General features: G+C 43.5%; 1 protein-coding gene across 1 annotated transcript in view; it reads right to left on the minus strand.

Annotated features, from left to right (window-relative positions):
- LOC308292378 (1-phosphatidylinositol 4,5-bisphosphate phosphodiesterase gamma-2-like) overlaps positions 1-16,886 on the minus strand; it is a gene marked incomplete at both ends in the record, with an annotated part of 43,463 nt that overhangs the window by 1,984 nt on the left and 24,593 nt on the right. Inside the window, 11 exons of the mRNA XM_080734691.1 lie at positions 1,866-2,024; positions 2,409-2,532; positions 2,943-3,127; positions 3,373-3,618; positions 9,265-9,435; positions 10,729-10,807; positions 10,903-10,963; positions 12,013-12,092; positions 12,333-12,407; positions 12,492-12,672; positions 16,753-16,875. Of these exons, the coding sequence (XP_080590817.1) occupies positions 1,866-2,024; positions 2,409-2,532; positions 2,943-3,127; positions 3,373-3,618; positions 9,265-9,435; positions 10,729-10,807; positions 10,903-10,963; positions 12,013-12,092; positions 12,333-12,407; positions 12,492-12,672; positions 16,753-16,875 (1,484 nt within the window). The remainder of the gene's footprint in view (positions 1-1,865; positions 2,025-2,408; positions 2,533-2,942; positions 3,128-3,372; positions 3,619-9,264; positions 9,436-10,728; positions 10,808-10,902; positions 10,964-12,012; positions 12,093-12,332; positions 12,408-12,491; positions 12,673-16,752; positions 16,876-16,886) is intronic.

Genomic DNA, 16,886 nt, shown 5'->3' on the forward strand with positions numbered 1-16,886 from the left:
CCCAGTCAGCACCTGAAAAACTATGTACGCAAAGGAACCCTTGACATTTGTAACATCCAATAACTTGAACTCACTCGAATATATAAATTTCCTTTTTTTGTACCGGAGGCAAGGACTTGATAAGGAATCGGGGTATCAGCCTCTTCATGTGTTTGCAGTGCTTTGCACTTCCTCAAAATCATGTCCCTTGATGAAGGTATCCTATTATGATGCCTACTTTGTCATACCTGACACATTGCCCTGAGCTTCCATCAATTGAAAAAAATAGATGGAATTCAGAGAGTGGAGGGTATGAACAGTCAGGTTTCTTGCCCTCCCTGCTGCAAAGGCAGTACTTGAGCTCATCAAATGTGGCTGCAAAGCAGGTTACAAGGGACGGTGCAGCTGCTCAAACAATAACCTGCCTTGCACTCTCCTCCCTGCAAATGCTATAGTGGAAACTGTCAACACTATTAGGGAGGACATGAATAGTGAATTTCTTTGTGTACAATTGACCGTGAGCTCTTTAAGAGGATAGGGTGCGGGTTTTTTTGGGGTGATGATAACAAAGAGGTGTGTGTGTGTTGTGTTGTCAATGTGGGTGCAGCGTAATAAATGGACATGTTAGACTGCGCGCCCAAAGTGAGATTTTGCAATACCTTAATTCTTGCAATCCCTGCAGTAACACCTGTGAACCTGTCTGTCTAACACAAAAATGTAATAAATAATACTGAGAATACTAATTAAAACAGTTAAAAAAAAGAAAAGAACTTCCCCATCAAGATTCGGCAGGCCCCCTGTAGTAACTCTGAGGACCCCCTCGGGGTCCCGGACCCCCTGTGGAAGACCCCTGGGTATTTGCTACTACTAATTTTTGCTTTCAGAGCCCAGTTACAACAACTTTAATGCTTCAGTTATGATCTAATTTAACATTGCTCTGGAGCAGGAGCAATGCGATTACTGAGATAGGCTCAGGGGTCTGTTTGGGGGGTCCCAGGTGAGGAAAGACCCCAACCAAAAGTCAGAAAAGTTATTCTGGCTGCTTTAAAAGTGTAATAAATGAACTCAGGATGTTTTAAAACCTACAAAACAACTCTAATATTATGAAAATCGGACATTAACTGGCTGGCGTACTGTTCAGAGGCAGCCATCTTGGAAACATGGCAGCCATTTTGATTTTTCAGTGTCTAATGTGTTTTATCATAGGAACAACCCCTAAGGAGTACTTGTGAAAAGTTTTAGGTTTCTTTCCACTTCTGAAGTATTTTAGTGCAAAAATGCATTTATCTGCCCCCGCTAATCCCCAAAAGGATTAAATAGAAGGGTACATCCACAATATTCATGGTAGTTAGGTTGCAACCTTACTGTGTACAAATACTTGCTATCTGTGCAGTGCTTGCTCCATTAACTATTTGTTGTTAGATTGTTTCTGATTAATATGCAAAAATCACGATACAGTAATATTAACTATGATGGCAGAGCAGGCATTAGTCTGCACTAATAGCATGTCTTTGTACAGAATAACACTGCAACCTAACTACCATGAATATTGTGGATGTATACCCTTCTATTTAATCTTTTTGGTGATGTTGATGTTGTCATCTGCCCATTTGTCGATTTGGTCAAAAGAAATTGGTTGAACAGAACTCATATTTTGGGACCATCGCTCAATTGTTCACAGTGGTTTGTAATGCAGGCTGCTATCCCAGGAAGTCACGAGTAAGGAAGAGTTCCAATTCCTTTCCAATATGGCTGCTGTGCATAGAGCTAATTGTTTGTGTGTGTGTGTGTGTGTGTGTGTGTGTGTGTGTGTGTGTGTGTGTGTGTGTGTGTGTGTGTGTGTGTGTGTGTGTGTGTGTGTGTGTGTGTGTGTGTCCGTGTCCTACCTGTGCGGAGGCCTCTTAAAGGAAAGGTGGCCTGAGCGAGGAAGTAAGGGTCAGAGAACATGTCCTCTTCACTGACCACAAAACGTAGGAAGGTCAGCTCTGGCTCAAACACGTCAAACTCTGTAGAAGCCTCCCACACTGGATTCAGACCGTTATCAGCTGGGAAACACACACCAAAATGGAAGTAAAACATTCTTCAAAATTAAAGCAGCCTCATTCTAAAACAAGCTGAAAACGATAACGCATGTAGCGTGCTATACATGTATAGCACCTGATGAAGCTACGGCAAAAGGCGTTGTGCTAATAAACAATTATGCAGTAAGTAGTTCTATAAAATACAGCAGAGATTTTTCTGCATCATCAGTCATCATCACCAGACTCTTTGTTTTATTAACTAGGCTTTCTCCCTCCCTCATTCTCACACCCCGCCCTCTCACTGTCTTCCTCCCTTCTCCTCTCCCTCTCGCTGCCTCTCTCTTACGTCACATACATACAACCTTCCCTTTAAACACGCCATTCTTCCAAACATTCCCGCAAACTTACGAAAGACGACAGTCTTGAAGTTCCTCGAATTGAGGTCAGCCAGTCCGTGTCCACACAATTCGATCTCTACGAAAGGGCAGGTGATGTTTCGGTTCAGCTTGGGAAGGTGCCGGGCTCCAAGCACCTGCAGGGGGGAGCAGTCGCAGAATAGGCTATTTAAGCGTTGGGCTAGCTGCTACGGCAGATGACAACGGTAACCGGAAATTATCAGCGCTCGATATAAATTAAACCTGCCGCCGTCGCGGCCGTCTCTACAACGGCAGAGGCTACTTTTCCACGTAGCGTCTACTACGTCTGCTGCGTAGACGCGTCGCCATGGGATCCAAAGAGTTCAGTGAAATGGGTGGGGCCCCGTCACTGACGGCTGTTTGCTTAACGATTAACGACGAGTTTTCAGCATTTTAATAAACCAGGACCAGGACAAAGTCTTTTATGATTGGTAAAACAGCATGTCATAATTCCTTTAAATTAACTAAAAAAAAATCATATTGACAACAGCCCCTGTCCGTGAGTACTTCCGTGGGGAGCACCTACCTTGATGATGATGACATGCTTGACCACCTTTTCATCCTGGGGGTTAGGTTTGGGTTTGTAATCTTTACGCATCAACTCCGGCTGCAGAACATATCCTGTGCATGCATTCAGACTGAAGAGGGCGCTGTTTAGCTGGGTGGGTTTATTCAGACTGAAGAGGGCGCTGTTTAGCTGGGTGGGTTTATCTAGACATACGATAGATAAATATGAGATAGAGACAGAGAGACAGGCAGATAGAATACTTTATTTGCAGTTTAAAACAATTCACAACTGTGGACTATACACATTGAGACATGTACATACCAACACGTAAACATACTGCACGAGCAAACATGAAACATAGACGGACGTACACGGACACATTTGTCCGTGTACGTCCGTCTATGTTTACAGACCCCTGGCCTGAGTGGATAAGAGCCCATGCACTGACCTGCAGTCTGGAAGTTCAGCGCCACCATGTGACAGCCAGCGGCCCACTTAGGGTAAGGGTCATAGTTGGAGGAGTCCACACGATCTCCTCTAGGGTAGGTCCTACTCAGCCCTGTGTGGTTGTACTGTAGGAAGCCTTTCTGGACCTTTTCTAGGTCTTTGGACTTTCTCTGCAGGAGGCCTGGATTCCCTGGAATCGCACTCTCTGAGAAGGAGCGGACCTCTTTGTGGGTGTCATTTGTCACTACTGTGAATGAGACCATATATGTGTCAGACTCCACCTTAGCCCATGGCACTTGCCCTGGCCTCAACCACCTTGCAGGCTTATGCAAAGGCAAAAATGTAATTTAGATAGCATGTTACAGTATACTGATGCCAGGTCATTGTTGACCTGGGATCCTATAGACCATATTCACACCGCGGCCATCTTGGATCACATGACTTCCTGGGATAGCAGCCAGCCTGCATTACAAACCATTGTGAACAATGGAGCGATGGTCCCAAAATATGAGCTGAAAATATGATTTCTTTTGACCAAATCGACAAATGGGCAGATGACAACATCAACATCCCCAAAATGATTAAATAGAAGGGCTACATCCATGGTAACGATATTCAAGGTAAGTTAGGTTGCAACCTTACTGTGTACAACGACTTGCTATCTGTGCAGTGCTTGCTCCACCATCATATTAACTATTTGTTGTTAGATTGTTCTTGATTAATATGATCTATAGGGCAGTGGTTCCCAAACCGGTGTACGTTCCAGATGGGCTTGCCATATTTTCTCGCCTACGTCACTTCCGTTTTCTGCAATCGGCAGTACGATGTTGTGATTGGCTTTTGGCTTTGAATAAGCTTTATCGAACACTGAAACTATACAAAAATGTTTCTTTAATGAAAGCTAAATTGTAATAATAAATATCAGTATTGCATTAATTCTTATTGCAGAAAATTCCTCTTCAAACCTTTATTGAAACCTGTAAAATACCATTCCAGAAAAATAAAATGTTTCTTAATAATTAAAAAATAACTTTTAATAATAAATATCAGTGGCGAGGGAATCCTGGGGAACCCCCAGAGGAGCGGTGGTCCGCGAGAGCCCCCCCCCCCCCCCCCCCCCACAGCGGGGGGGGGGGGGGGGGGGGGGGGGGGCGACCATGGGGCGACCACAGCGGGGGTCCGGCGGCAAGGGCAGCGGAGGTCTGTGTGTTGGCCGCCCTGCGGGGTCCGTCGCCGGCGGCGAGGGACGGCCGCCGGCGACGCAGGGCGGCCAACCACCCGCGGTGCCTATCGCGGACCACCGCTCCTTTGGGGGGGGTCCCGGGATTCCCTCGCTACTGATATTTATATATATTTATTAACCCTTTTTGTGCCTATCCCGAACAAGTTTGGCTTTATTTCAATCCAATACAATATTTTATTTGCTATTTTACTTACCCCGAGCTGCTTGGAGCAACGTGGGTGGTCCTTGCTCGTCCAGCGCTTACCAACGAGAGACGCTAGATGGTCCCACGATTTACTCCATTGAAAATGGTTTAAAATAAAGTTTAGAGCCCCCCAAAAAAACCTCAATCTATACTGTCGGCGGCGCGACGTATTCCGGGGTGCCTATCCCGAAGTAGTCCGGGATATTTAATAAAATTAATTATTTAATCGGAGGCCTCAACGAAGCCCCGGTCTAAACGTCCATCCATGGTCCGGGCCAACACTCGGCCATACACGGGCCGTAGTCGCGCTAACGGCCGCATCGCGCCGCCCACTCCAATAATAAATCACATCTTTAGACAGGATTTTCTCCGGATTGTGTTCCCAGACCCAAAGAGAAAGTTTTTTGCGACTGAAATAGCTTTAGATCGGGCTTCTAAAGGGGTTAGCATTTTGGCTACGTGTCAGCTAGCTTCCTCCTCTCGTCCCACATAGCATTGGCTGGAGTGAAATCCCAAGGCACTTGGGACAGTGTCGACGGAAACTAGAGCGAAGGTCTATAGAGAGATTTCTGGCACTCTAGCGGCCACTTGTGGCCCGGGGCACAAAAAATGTAATAAAAACATAGGGGGGATTTGTTTTCACAATATGTGACGCTCATGTGAAGCATAGGTCTTCATTCTTGCATACCGTTGGATGCACCAAGATGAGACCCTACTAGTCTCAGTGACTGACTGACTGCATAGTGGAGGAACAACGCATGGTGAGTGTTGCCATGTCTGATTATTATAAGCCACGTTGAGCTTGTTTTTATGGAAAGTTGCTTGTAGGCTAAATAATGGTGGATGCGGTGGTGAGCTTATAGATCGGCTCGGCCACTTTCAAATATCCAACGTATATAGGTTTAAAGACCTCACGTGGCCTATATTCACTTATTTAAGCCTTGTTTTCATAGATCTGGTTGCTTATTCCTCTCGCAAAATTTGGCAACACAGTGAACACACCAGTCATCAATCCCATAGGCTGTAGGTTCAGTCCACAAGTTGCCTGTGTGTGAGCGAGCGACAGTACTCATCTCAGAACATTATTTAATGTCTTAAAAACACGTGTGACATAAGATTGTGTACAAACAGACATGAATCCATGATAACCAACAAGGAGAAAAGACAGGCAAGCAAGCAGAAAATAAGCCATGGGATGGTATTCCTGGGAGCACTACAGTAGCCTATCTTGTCTGCCAACTAAGCGAGCCCAGACAATGCAGTGGTATATATAAAATAACAGCAGAACAACAAAAACTGTAGTGATGTAGTAGCCTAATGCAGGTATGTAAGCCATGTTGTGTTTGTATTGTGGGTTATAGCCAAAATGCTGTTTTCTATGCATTTCAGGGTTTTTTACCCCCCCAAAACCCCCTCATTTTTGGCAGACCGCCGAAGTGTCCCTTATTTGAGTTGGCAACCCTATACTGCACTGACTGCTGCAGCTCATTACAACTGGTGAGCTTCCCTTCCTCCTTCTATGCCTGTTATGTCTATACTGATTTATGCTTCGACGAACGACGGTATCTGCGATTTACAAGCACACAACTGGGCTTGCAGATCGCCAATGTTGGATGCGTGATACCGCCATACATCGAAGTATAAACCAAACTTATTGAGCCATGAAAAGCGGGAGCGTGTCGGTGTTACTACATCTCATCTTTTCGACACGCGACTCTAACCCTCACCTTAACCTCCGTGGAGTGAGTCGCTAACCCTCCGGTCGAAATGATGGTCGTTCACAAAAGCGAGATTTCCCCATGAAAAGCAACCCAACTCGTGAGTTCTGGACCAATTTACACACGGTTTGTTTTGTATGATATAGGATTAAGAATGCTGGCTTTCATACCAAAACAATACATTTGATACCAATACTTATTATTTTACTCGAGTAAATGTTGAATACAGGACTTCTACTTGTAACAGAGTAGGCTAGCTCTTCATTGCAGTATTGCAACCTTTACTTTTCCACTACTGAGTAAAAGTTAAGCCACAGAGTCATGGCTTTGAGAGTTCATTTTCTGCCATTGTCTCAGGTTCAGATTGCTCAAGTCATGTCTATTTTGTGTTTTATTTACCAAAAAAAAGCCTTCCATTGAATGCCATCATCATATTTATCAGATTGCAGTAATAAAATTAATTGGGTGTTATACAGTAATGATACCTTAGTTATTCTACTGTTAGACCGATGATAGGTTCTTGGTTTACCTATCATCCTAGGGGGTCCGCTCATTGTTCCGCCGGTCCGTTGTTCCAAGTAGCGTCGGCAGGTTAGATAATCACCCGCGTCGGCAGGTTAGATAATCACCCGCGTCGGCAGGTTAGATACTCACCAGCGTCGGCAGGATAGATAATCACCCACGTCACGGTTACTGAGGCTAGGGTTAGGTTTAGGCATATTTTTACTGAGGTTAGGGTTATAGTTAAGGTTCGGTTTAGTTCGTCGGCATACCTATGATGTAATACATTGTGCTGTCCTTTCTTATAGTAAGTCTGCTTTGTGTGTGTGTGTGTGTGTGTGTGTGTGTGTGTGTGTGTGTGTGTGTGTGTGTGTGTGTGTGTGTGTGTGTGTGTGTGTGTGTGTGTGCATGCTTGCGTGTGCTTTACCAAATTTCTCCCAATCCAATCCCTTGGATCCCCGGGACTGACAATAGACCGCCAGACCCGACATATCACTGGAAACGGTCTGAAATTGGAGAGAACAAAAGCAATCACTTCCTGTAATTAAAACAGCTCTGACAGCTGCATGAAACTGCATAGAGAAAGATATACTGCATACTAGCAACATGCAATGAGGAAATAAAAAGCAGCTCAATAAAAACTAAATCACCTCAACACTGCCATGACTTCGTCTGACACTACCTTTAAGTCGACTAAACTTTTCCTTCAAACTTGATTTTCCTTTGTTCTGTTGAAAGGAAAACATGATATTTAAATAAGAATAGGAATACACAAAACAAAAAACTGTGAACAGGATCACTACATTGGAATCAATAACAGATGACCAATTAATGTACAACATGAATTACAGTTTACATTACAGATACGATATGAATACGTTACGGTGCAAGTTTTGGCCACAGTTGTCGGGACCAGAGGAATCTGCAAGGAAAAGTAGAAGCGTTTATGGTTAAACTTCTCGCATCTGTGGCACCCTGTCAATAGTGGCCCCTAAACATGTTAAAATGTGAGGTTGTGTCGTATATTATGAAACCATATTCACATATTGTGTACTGTATCTGTACATTTGTCAGCAGTGAAACAGGAGGCTGGTTAACTCAATCAGGTCTGTCTCTTGCTGCAACAAAGGGAGCTTATTTACATTCACCCCCCAGGGCTCCTGGGTGGGGCAAAGTCACAGGTCCCTGTCTTTCTGTACTGTAGAATGTCACCTGCTCTGATTAGCTATTGATAGGTTGTTTACAGTCAACAGGGCCATCTGCCACAAGGCCACAAGTGTATTGAGGAGATGCCAATCTAATCAACATGTCTGGAGGTCTGGACCAATAGAACGACAGAATGTGTCTTAGAAATGTATAAAGACTGAGCAAAATAATGTATTTGGGGTCTTCTCCGCCGGACGCCGAAGGGCCGATGGTTGGCTCTGTACCATGGCTTCACGCATCCTACAATAAACAAACCTGGCTGGAAACTCTGAACCATCTCTGCTCCGTCTGCGTTCCTGCCTGCCTGCAATTGCCTGCCTCTCTGCTTATCTTCTCTCCAAGCAACACGGTTGAGAAATAGTTAAACTCATAGTCTAAAATATACTTCAGTTGATTGTCATATTTGTTTGTTAAAATAAGCCCCTCATTCTAGTTGTGTATGCATTACTGTATATCTGTAACCCGTTTTACACTCACTGTCACATCGCTCCCGAGATCATGTGTACCTAATCTGGTGAAGATCGGTAAAATCATGTTTCTGCAATTTATGATTAAACCTTTTGCATATAGTGCCCCCCCTATTTTTCATCCACAGCACCCCTGAATTACATTACTTTACAGCGCCTTACATTTATGCCAATTATGTCAATCTTTCCCCCTAATGATACATTATGTCATCAAACAGACTTGCTACTTGATGGATTGATGGATTGATTACTTTATTAACAGTTTGCAAAAACAACCACAGGAAAGTACATTTCAGTCAGGGGGTGGTATAGGCTTTGATTTCTTACAGGGGCCAGTTCAGAATTGCAGCCACCAGTAAGTGCTCTTTTAGAGCGGTTTTGAAGGAGAGAGACTTTTTTTTAAGACCGTTGGTACAGTAGGGCATTTCACATGTGTGTGGCATAGCAGTAGAACAAATTTAACCCCTTGTTTGAGCCACATCTGGGTTGAACGTCATTAGAGGAGCTCCCTCTGGTGTTGTGATTGTGGACGTCAGTACATGGGTGTATTTGTGCATGGTGTAAAATAAAATACTAGCCTCTGGTTTGTGTGGTAACTGCTGGTTGATCTGAAAGTCATCAGAATGGGACCAGGCCGCATTGTACCATTCATAAAGCTCCTCCACTGAGTCTGCTGCCAAGTCAAACTGCAGACTGTTATTCTTCAAGTCCTGCAGAGTCATCACATGATCCTTCCCGTTCTTCACTGGAGAGAGAAGGAAGGAAGGAAGGAAGGAAGGAATGAATTGAGGAAAAGCAAATATGTCCACTTTTAAAAACTAAAGGCCCTCATTTATCAATGGAGTGTAAAAAGCAGCCTATTTTCTTTCTCAAATTTGTGTGGGCCAACGTTGCAGTGGCATTTATGAAATAATGCTACCTGGCGTACATATGATCCCAGCATGCCGGGTGAATTTAAATAACACGCCCTTAATTATTCCCGTAGCGCCCCGATTTTATGTCTAGAACAACCCGAATACGACCTAACAACAAAAGAAAAGCCAATAGAAGAGTTTACTTTGCACGCTTCAAGTTCACTCCCATGTCCGCGTCCCACACAGACCACACACGCACGCACACACGCAAGCCCAGCAGCATTTTGGTTCACTGTGGAACCATTACCATTTATTCCGTAAAGTAAGCTCGCAGCCTACATGAGTTGAGTTGACACCACACCAGCCATCATCACAAATGAAATATATTCATTTAAACCTAAACTCTCTATGGTGACGGCGCAGTGTGCGTTTGAGTGGTTACACAAAAAATAAAGCAATCATTGCTATTCCCCATAAACCACGGGCTGCTATGAATCATGCCATGTTACTGAGAGATACTGGCAAGGAGAGAGTCATACTCTGAAGGTTTGGAGCGTCTGGTTTTATCCAGACCAAAACACATAGTATAGGGTTAAATCTGTCTTTTATCATACCCCTTTATACCTGCTTTAGTCGATTTTTTTCATAGCTGCCCCTGTTGCTAGATTTTGGCTGCCCTTGTTGCTAGATTTTGCGGGCCCTCTCATAACTAACAGAGTAGATAGACTTTATACTAGTGCGGTTATTTCTTCAGCTTCAAAGTTAGTATTTTTTTATTTGATTGTGTTTACACAACGTCCTGAGACCAACCAAACCGCTGTTTTGACCTCACAGGCACCCTTACTTGTCAAACGACTTCTGCTCTGCACCAGAGCAGGGAGAGGAGAGGCTAGAAAGGGAGGGGAGGGAGGGGTCGGTTTGACAAGTAAGGGTGCCTGTGAGGTCAAAACAGCGGTTTGGTTGGTCTCAGGACGTTGTGTAAACACAATCCAATAAAAAAATACTAACTTTGAAGCTGAAGAAATAACCACAATGACCACAAGTAATTTGGATCGCATTTTACATTTTTACATTATAATTTGTGATTAAGTTTACTGAATAAGTGCTCGGTCTGCCTGTTTTCTTAGATTTGCCTACTATTTCTTTCCATTTGATGTATTGATGTGGATGTACTGATGTATTACCTTGCTTATCGCTCTGGACCTTGCACTTTGTGATGTCGACCACACCTTTGCAGCGCGTACCCAAGGGGTTGTCCTGTTCCTGTTGCACCACACAGCACACATTACATCAAATGAAGGTTGCTTAAAAAGAAATTGAATAATTAAAAAAAGAAAATGAAAAGTTCTAATGTATACCTTCTGTGCGTAGGCCGATGGGAAAAAACGCTGCAGCTTTCCGTGACAGTCCCCTTTCCACCTGCAGAGAGTAGGAGAGTAGAGAGGCGTGTGAATGGAATAAAGCAAAATAAAGGGTGCGTTCGGAAATGTGTGCCCAGTGTAGTGAGTGCATTCAGTGTGGCTTATTTACGAACGACCAGTTAAGAGGTAGTGGTGTGCTTTTTCACTCTGAACTCTGAAGGAGAACCTTCTGAAAAGCAGCAGTTACTAACGTAACGTTGCTATTGAAAGGTAATTTAATTCATAACAGTGGCCTACCTGCTGTTAGTTTACTGTTGATGTGTGTGTAACAATAAAGCCCAAAGGACCAATCAAGACGCAAATAGTGCATTTTGTTATTCCTACTCCAATTGGGGGGGGGGGGGGGGGGGGAGCAGCGCACTGGATATTCGAACGATACCACACTGAGTGCACTGAATAAACAAACGACAACATGGCACACCAGTGCGTTGAGTGAGCATTTCCGAACACACCCATAATATCATGACTGAAAGTTTAATGGTGATGTTTAGGTATTATCATTCCAAACCTATGTTGCTGCTGTTCAACAGCCAAACAGAAATCACAGATCTGAGGGGTTAACCTTTGCTTTTTATGACATTTCTGAAACCATTCATGTTTATGGAAGATGTTTCTAAACATTATAATGCTGGTTGATCACTTCAAATACACTTTTATCTTAAAATGACTGATAACCGAGAATAGCTGATCTACAAGCTCACAATCTGTTCCTGTTCGCGGATACTCGGCTCTCCTATGACAGGGACAAATTGCAGGTTGAAAAGGCATTTAGCTCTGAACTCAATATGATCTGCACCTGGCTCAATGATAACAAACTATCATGGTTAATGGAACATCTGAACTGTTGTTATCGCCTGTAGTCACGTTATACACAACTGTCACAAGACGCAGGCAACTAACTCAAGAGGTCGAGCATCACTGCAGAATAAACAGCCGTGTACAACAGTCAAGCATCATGATGACATGGTCAGCAAAGATCTATAAAAAAGTTTTGGTACTTATACTGGAATACAGTGCTATACTGTGTCATGTGTAGGATGGCCTCACCATCCTTCAAATCCAGTGTCTTTGGACATGTTGTGTATCAGATCTCCTACACTGAAGCTGAGCTCATCTGGATTCTTGGCCTGGTAGGAGTACAGGGCTCTGAAAGTATTTGGAGTCTAGAACGCAAACACACGCACGCACGCACGCACGCACCCACACACACACACACACACACACACACACACACACACACACACACACACACACACACACACACACACACACACACACACACACACACACACCATCTATCATTAAGGAAAAAGAATAGAGGAGAATACATACACATAATTAATAAGCAGTCACTGTTGTGTACATACCATGGATGGATCAGCCTTGGTCTCATTGGGGTCCACATATAAGTTGTCGCCATAGAGAGAAGCACATTCCTTCTCCTACAGAGACAGAGTTATACAAGCAGTTAGTTAGTGGGCGTGTCTGAGTGTCTTCCCTCCCTGCACACCTGCATGCTCTCTCACCTTGCTGAAGCGCTCCACCAGCTCAGGGGTGACTGGGTAACGTAGTTTGGTTTTGCGGTACAGTGGCTTTTTCCTGAAATAGTTGACCAGCTCCACCAGGCTGTCAAACTCCATGGTGGAGCCCAGGCGGTAAATGGTGTCCTCTTTCTGGATGCGACAGTGTTTCACCTTAGCTTCTCCTCTGAGGGACAAGTGAGTGAGGAAACATTTTTAGGAATGTAACAAAAACAAGAAAAATCACCATGAATTCAAAGCTTCAATACGATGCAAAAAATAATAATAACTAGAAACAATGCACTTCCGAGCACAGGTCTCCGCCAGGTCAGGTGTATTGGTGGCGCTATAATAGGCCAATGTGAAAAGGGTGGCATGTGTTCTTTGACCCAGTGGGAATATGTGTGATATATCAGACATCTTGATCACATGACTATAGAGATTCTGTGTAGTGATTTGCGTGATTGTTGGGGAAAATCTGATGGAGTAATAGCAAAGAATGTGTTTTACATAAGTTGGCCTCCTGGTGGCACTATAAAAATAGTCCAGTCATTTTAGGCCAAAATTAGGCCAAACCTGGAACAAATTGCAATAGTAGCAAACTCAACTGATTTTGTATCCTCAATATGTCCTTAGTGAGGGAAAAAAAAGTCCCAAGGAATCCCACCGGGGCAAAGTTTTGAAAACGACCTATCTACCTTCACTTACTATACACTACAATATAAAGGAAAAAAATACTGAAAAAAAATCTGCTTTAAGTGGGATATGAGGGGTCAAACTAGGGGTTTTTAATTATTCTGAATCCATTGCAATCATTTGTTTTGCACGAAAAACATTCCTTGGGCCAGAAATGGCCACTCAAATGTGAATTTTCATCAATTTTCATCAATTTTCAGTCTTTTGGGGTCCGTTTTTAGCCCAAGGAATGTTTTTCATGCAAAACAAATGCTTGCAATGGATTCAGAATAATTAAAAAGCCCTAGTTTGACCCCTCATATCCCACTTAAAGCAGATTTTTTTCCAGTAATTTTTTCCTTTATATTGTAGTGTATAGTAAGTGAAGGTAGATAGGTCGTTTTCAAAACTTTGCCCCGGTGGGATTCCTTGGGACTTTTTTTCCCTCACTAAGGACATAATGAGGATACAAAATCAGTTGAGTTTGCTACTATTGCAATTTGTTCTAGGTCTAACCCTAAAATGACTGGACTAAAAGAAGATCTGAAAAATGAAGGGCAATATGAAAAATCGGACAGACCCGTTTTGTTTAATGACTATAGAGATACTGTGTACAGATTTGTATGATTTTTATAAAAAATCTGTAGGAGCAATGACCAAAAATGTGTTTTGCACAAATCCACCTCCTGGTGGCGCTATAACAGGCCCATGTGAAAAATTGGGGGCAGAGGTTCAGCTCTGCCACCCAGGGAGTGTGTTTGCACGGTTTTGCTGCCATCTGTGCCGGAGATTAGCTGTCCACAAACAGACAGAAGGACACACACACTGATGGACTGACGAACTGACAGATGGATGGACAGGGGCGAAATCATAGTCTCGGGCTCGGACATGCCTTTTCGGCCTGGCGGACATAGGTAATGAGCTGTGCGTTAGAGCTGTCCACAGAGTCTTACACAGTATTATAAGCCGCCAGCCCGTAGAAGCAGAATGCTGTTTCACTGTATTTTGTTGTATGTCATTCTAGGCACTTCGAGCAGGTCAGCACTAGAAGACCTGAGGGATCGTATTAGAAGAGTTCAGCTTTGTAGTGGGAGGAGATCCATATCAATTAAGAGGGTTATAGTTCTATGAGCTACACACACTGTCAATGTGTGTCATCTACTGACTCAAAAGGTTCTCAGGGTTGAATGCATTATGGCATAATAATATATACCACTAGCCTGCCCTATGGCAGGCTGATTTTGGTCTAGAGGGGCGGATTCAAATTATCTGCTGAAAACAACCGGGATATCCTATTGGTTCACCGATCTGTGCACCCGCCCCATGGCCCACCCCCGCTACCCATATAGCACACAGCGATTATGTCAGATCAAGTTACAACACAACACCCGCAGCACGGCAGCAGAAAGAGGAGGGAAAGCTTTATCCACCACCAGCTAAATTAAAAGCTAAACTATAGAAGCATTTCGGGTTCGGGCGAAAACCATGGAGTCATGACACAAAAAAACAGCTGAAAACAGGCACATTGACATCCAAAAACCATTTAGTAAACAACTGTCCCTCAACGTGTCGTTATAACCACAAGTTAACTTGCGGTCACGTCGCAATAGTTTTCCGTTGTGTTGTACAGTACTTTTGATGGATTTTACTAACAGAAAGTTCTATTCACAGTCCCTGGCTGGATCATCATCAGATTCATCACAGACTAGGGTTTAATATTTTTCCCAGATTTAGCTCATTTTAAATCCTGTTGAAAAATATATATATTTTAAAAAGACGGCAGCGGTGGTGCCATTTCCCCAGGATGGGCGACCAGAGTGAAAGAGGGGAAGCCAAATCAACTCAGCAGAGGGGCCAAGTCAAGACTTGCCCCTCTTACGAGCTAAGTGCCCCTCTATGACTCTGCAATCTACATTCGGTGCTTGCTGTGCTGTTTTTAGTAATTTTTGTCATTTTAGTGTTATCCTTTTAATTGTCTCCACCAGCCGAAGGCTGAGGGAGAGTATGTTTTCGCCCCTGTCCGTGCGTGCGTCCGTGCGTCCGTCCGTCCGTCCTCCAAGTTGATGTACTGCTAATCTCCGGCGCCGTTGGCCCGGTCGCTGCCAAAATGAGCACACACACTCCCTGGATGCCAATTCAGAACCTCTGGCCCACATTTTTCAGATGGCCCTGTTCTAGCGCCACCATGAGGCCGATGTTTGCAAAACACATTTCTGTACACTACTCCTACAGATTTTGTCCAAAAATCACGCAAATCGGTAGACAGTATCTCTACAGTCATTTGATCGACACAGATCTGTCTGATTGTCCATATTCCATCCTGATTGGCTGATATTGGCTTTCAAAGTTTGTAAGATTGGTCCATTTTGGACACAATGCCTCAAATCACAAACGCAGAGTGCAATTATCACGCAATCGCACACACACGTTCCCACTAGGACGAGGAAGAAATGCCACATCAAATTTCGGAAATCAGCCTCATGGTGGCAGGCCAATTTGTGGTTTTACCTATAACTCCACCGATCAGTTTCAAACTTTGTAAGCGCACTCCCTATAGGCCAAGGAAAAAACATTTCCTTGCATTTTTCACATCAGCCTTTTATATAGCGCCACCAGGAGACCGACTTATGTAAGACACATTTTTAGATATTACTCCTTCAGATTTTACCCACAATTAACACAAATCAGTACACAGTATCTCTACAGTCATATGATCAAGACGGATCTGACCCATATTTAACATTCCATCCTGATTGGCTAAGATTGGCCTCCAAACTTTGCAGGATTGATCCGTTTCGAACAAAATGCCTCAAATCAAACACAGCGTGCAATTGTAATGAAATTGTGCACGCACATTCGCAAAAGGCCAAGGAAGAAATTACACTACAAAATGTTCAAATCAGCCTCATGGTGGCGCCATGAAAGGTCTAAGATTGGTGAAGAACACATGCCACCCTTTTTACATTTGCCTATTATAGCACCACCAGGACGCGTGGCCTGGTGGAGACATGTGCTCGGAAGAGCACTTCTTCTAGTTAGTGGTATTGCTCACTGAAAGGGCTCCATTTGGGACATTTAATCAAGTCATCGAAACACTGTCTTAACTTTGATTTGCACGTTTTTATAGATCATTGCATGTTTTTATTACTTTTACTTTTTAAAACTACTTGAGTTCTTATTATTTGTGTGCAGTGATTGTGGATGGTGTGTATAATTTGTAAAACGGTGTAAACTGATTTGGATTATTTTTGTTTGACCCCATAAAGGAGACCTGTTGAGAGTCTGGGGGAGACTGAAGGACTGTTGCCTTTTTAAACGCACTACATGGGATTTTACACTAATGGGAAGTCAAGAAGCTGGTTCATTGTTTTAATACACTTGTGATTTGTTGTAATAAACCTTGTATTTTGTAAGCCTTGGTTTGTTGTTTTTAACTCTGCTCAACCCTGTTTTAAAGAACCTGTTTGCCTTTTGTAAATTATTGAGATTTTAAGTGAGTTCCTGGGCTCATAACCTCCAGGTGGCGTTGTTGGCAACTTCTATTTTTAATACTTTTTAACCTCGCCACATGTGGAGGCCTTACTGACTGTACCTGAAGGTGATGGCGAAGGAGACTGGCTCTCCCTCTTTCTGTCTGATGAGGAAAGCTCCATCTCTGGGGATTGTCATCAGGTATTCCTCCGCCTGGCCTCTGCTCAGGTCACTGTAGAACCAACTGTCAAACCA

Source organism: Nannobrachium achirus (genome assembly GCF_963921795.1).
Source record: "Nannobrachium achirus genome assembly, chromosome: 10".
NCBI lineage: Eukaryota > Metazoa > Chordata > Actinopteri > Myctophiformes > Myctophidae > Nannobrachium > Nannobrachium achirus.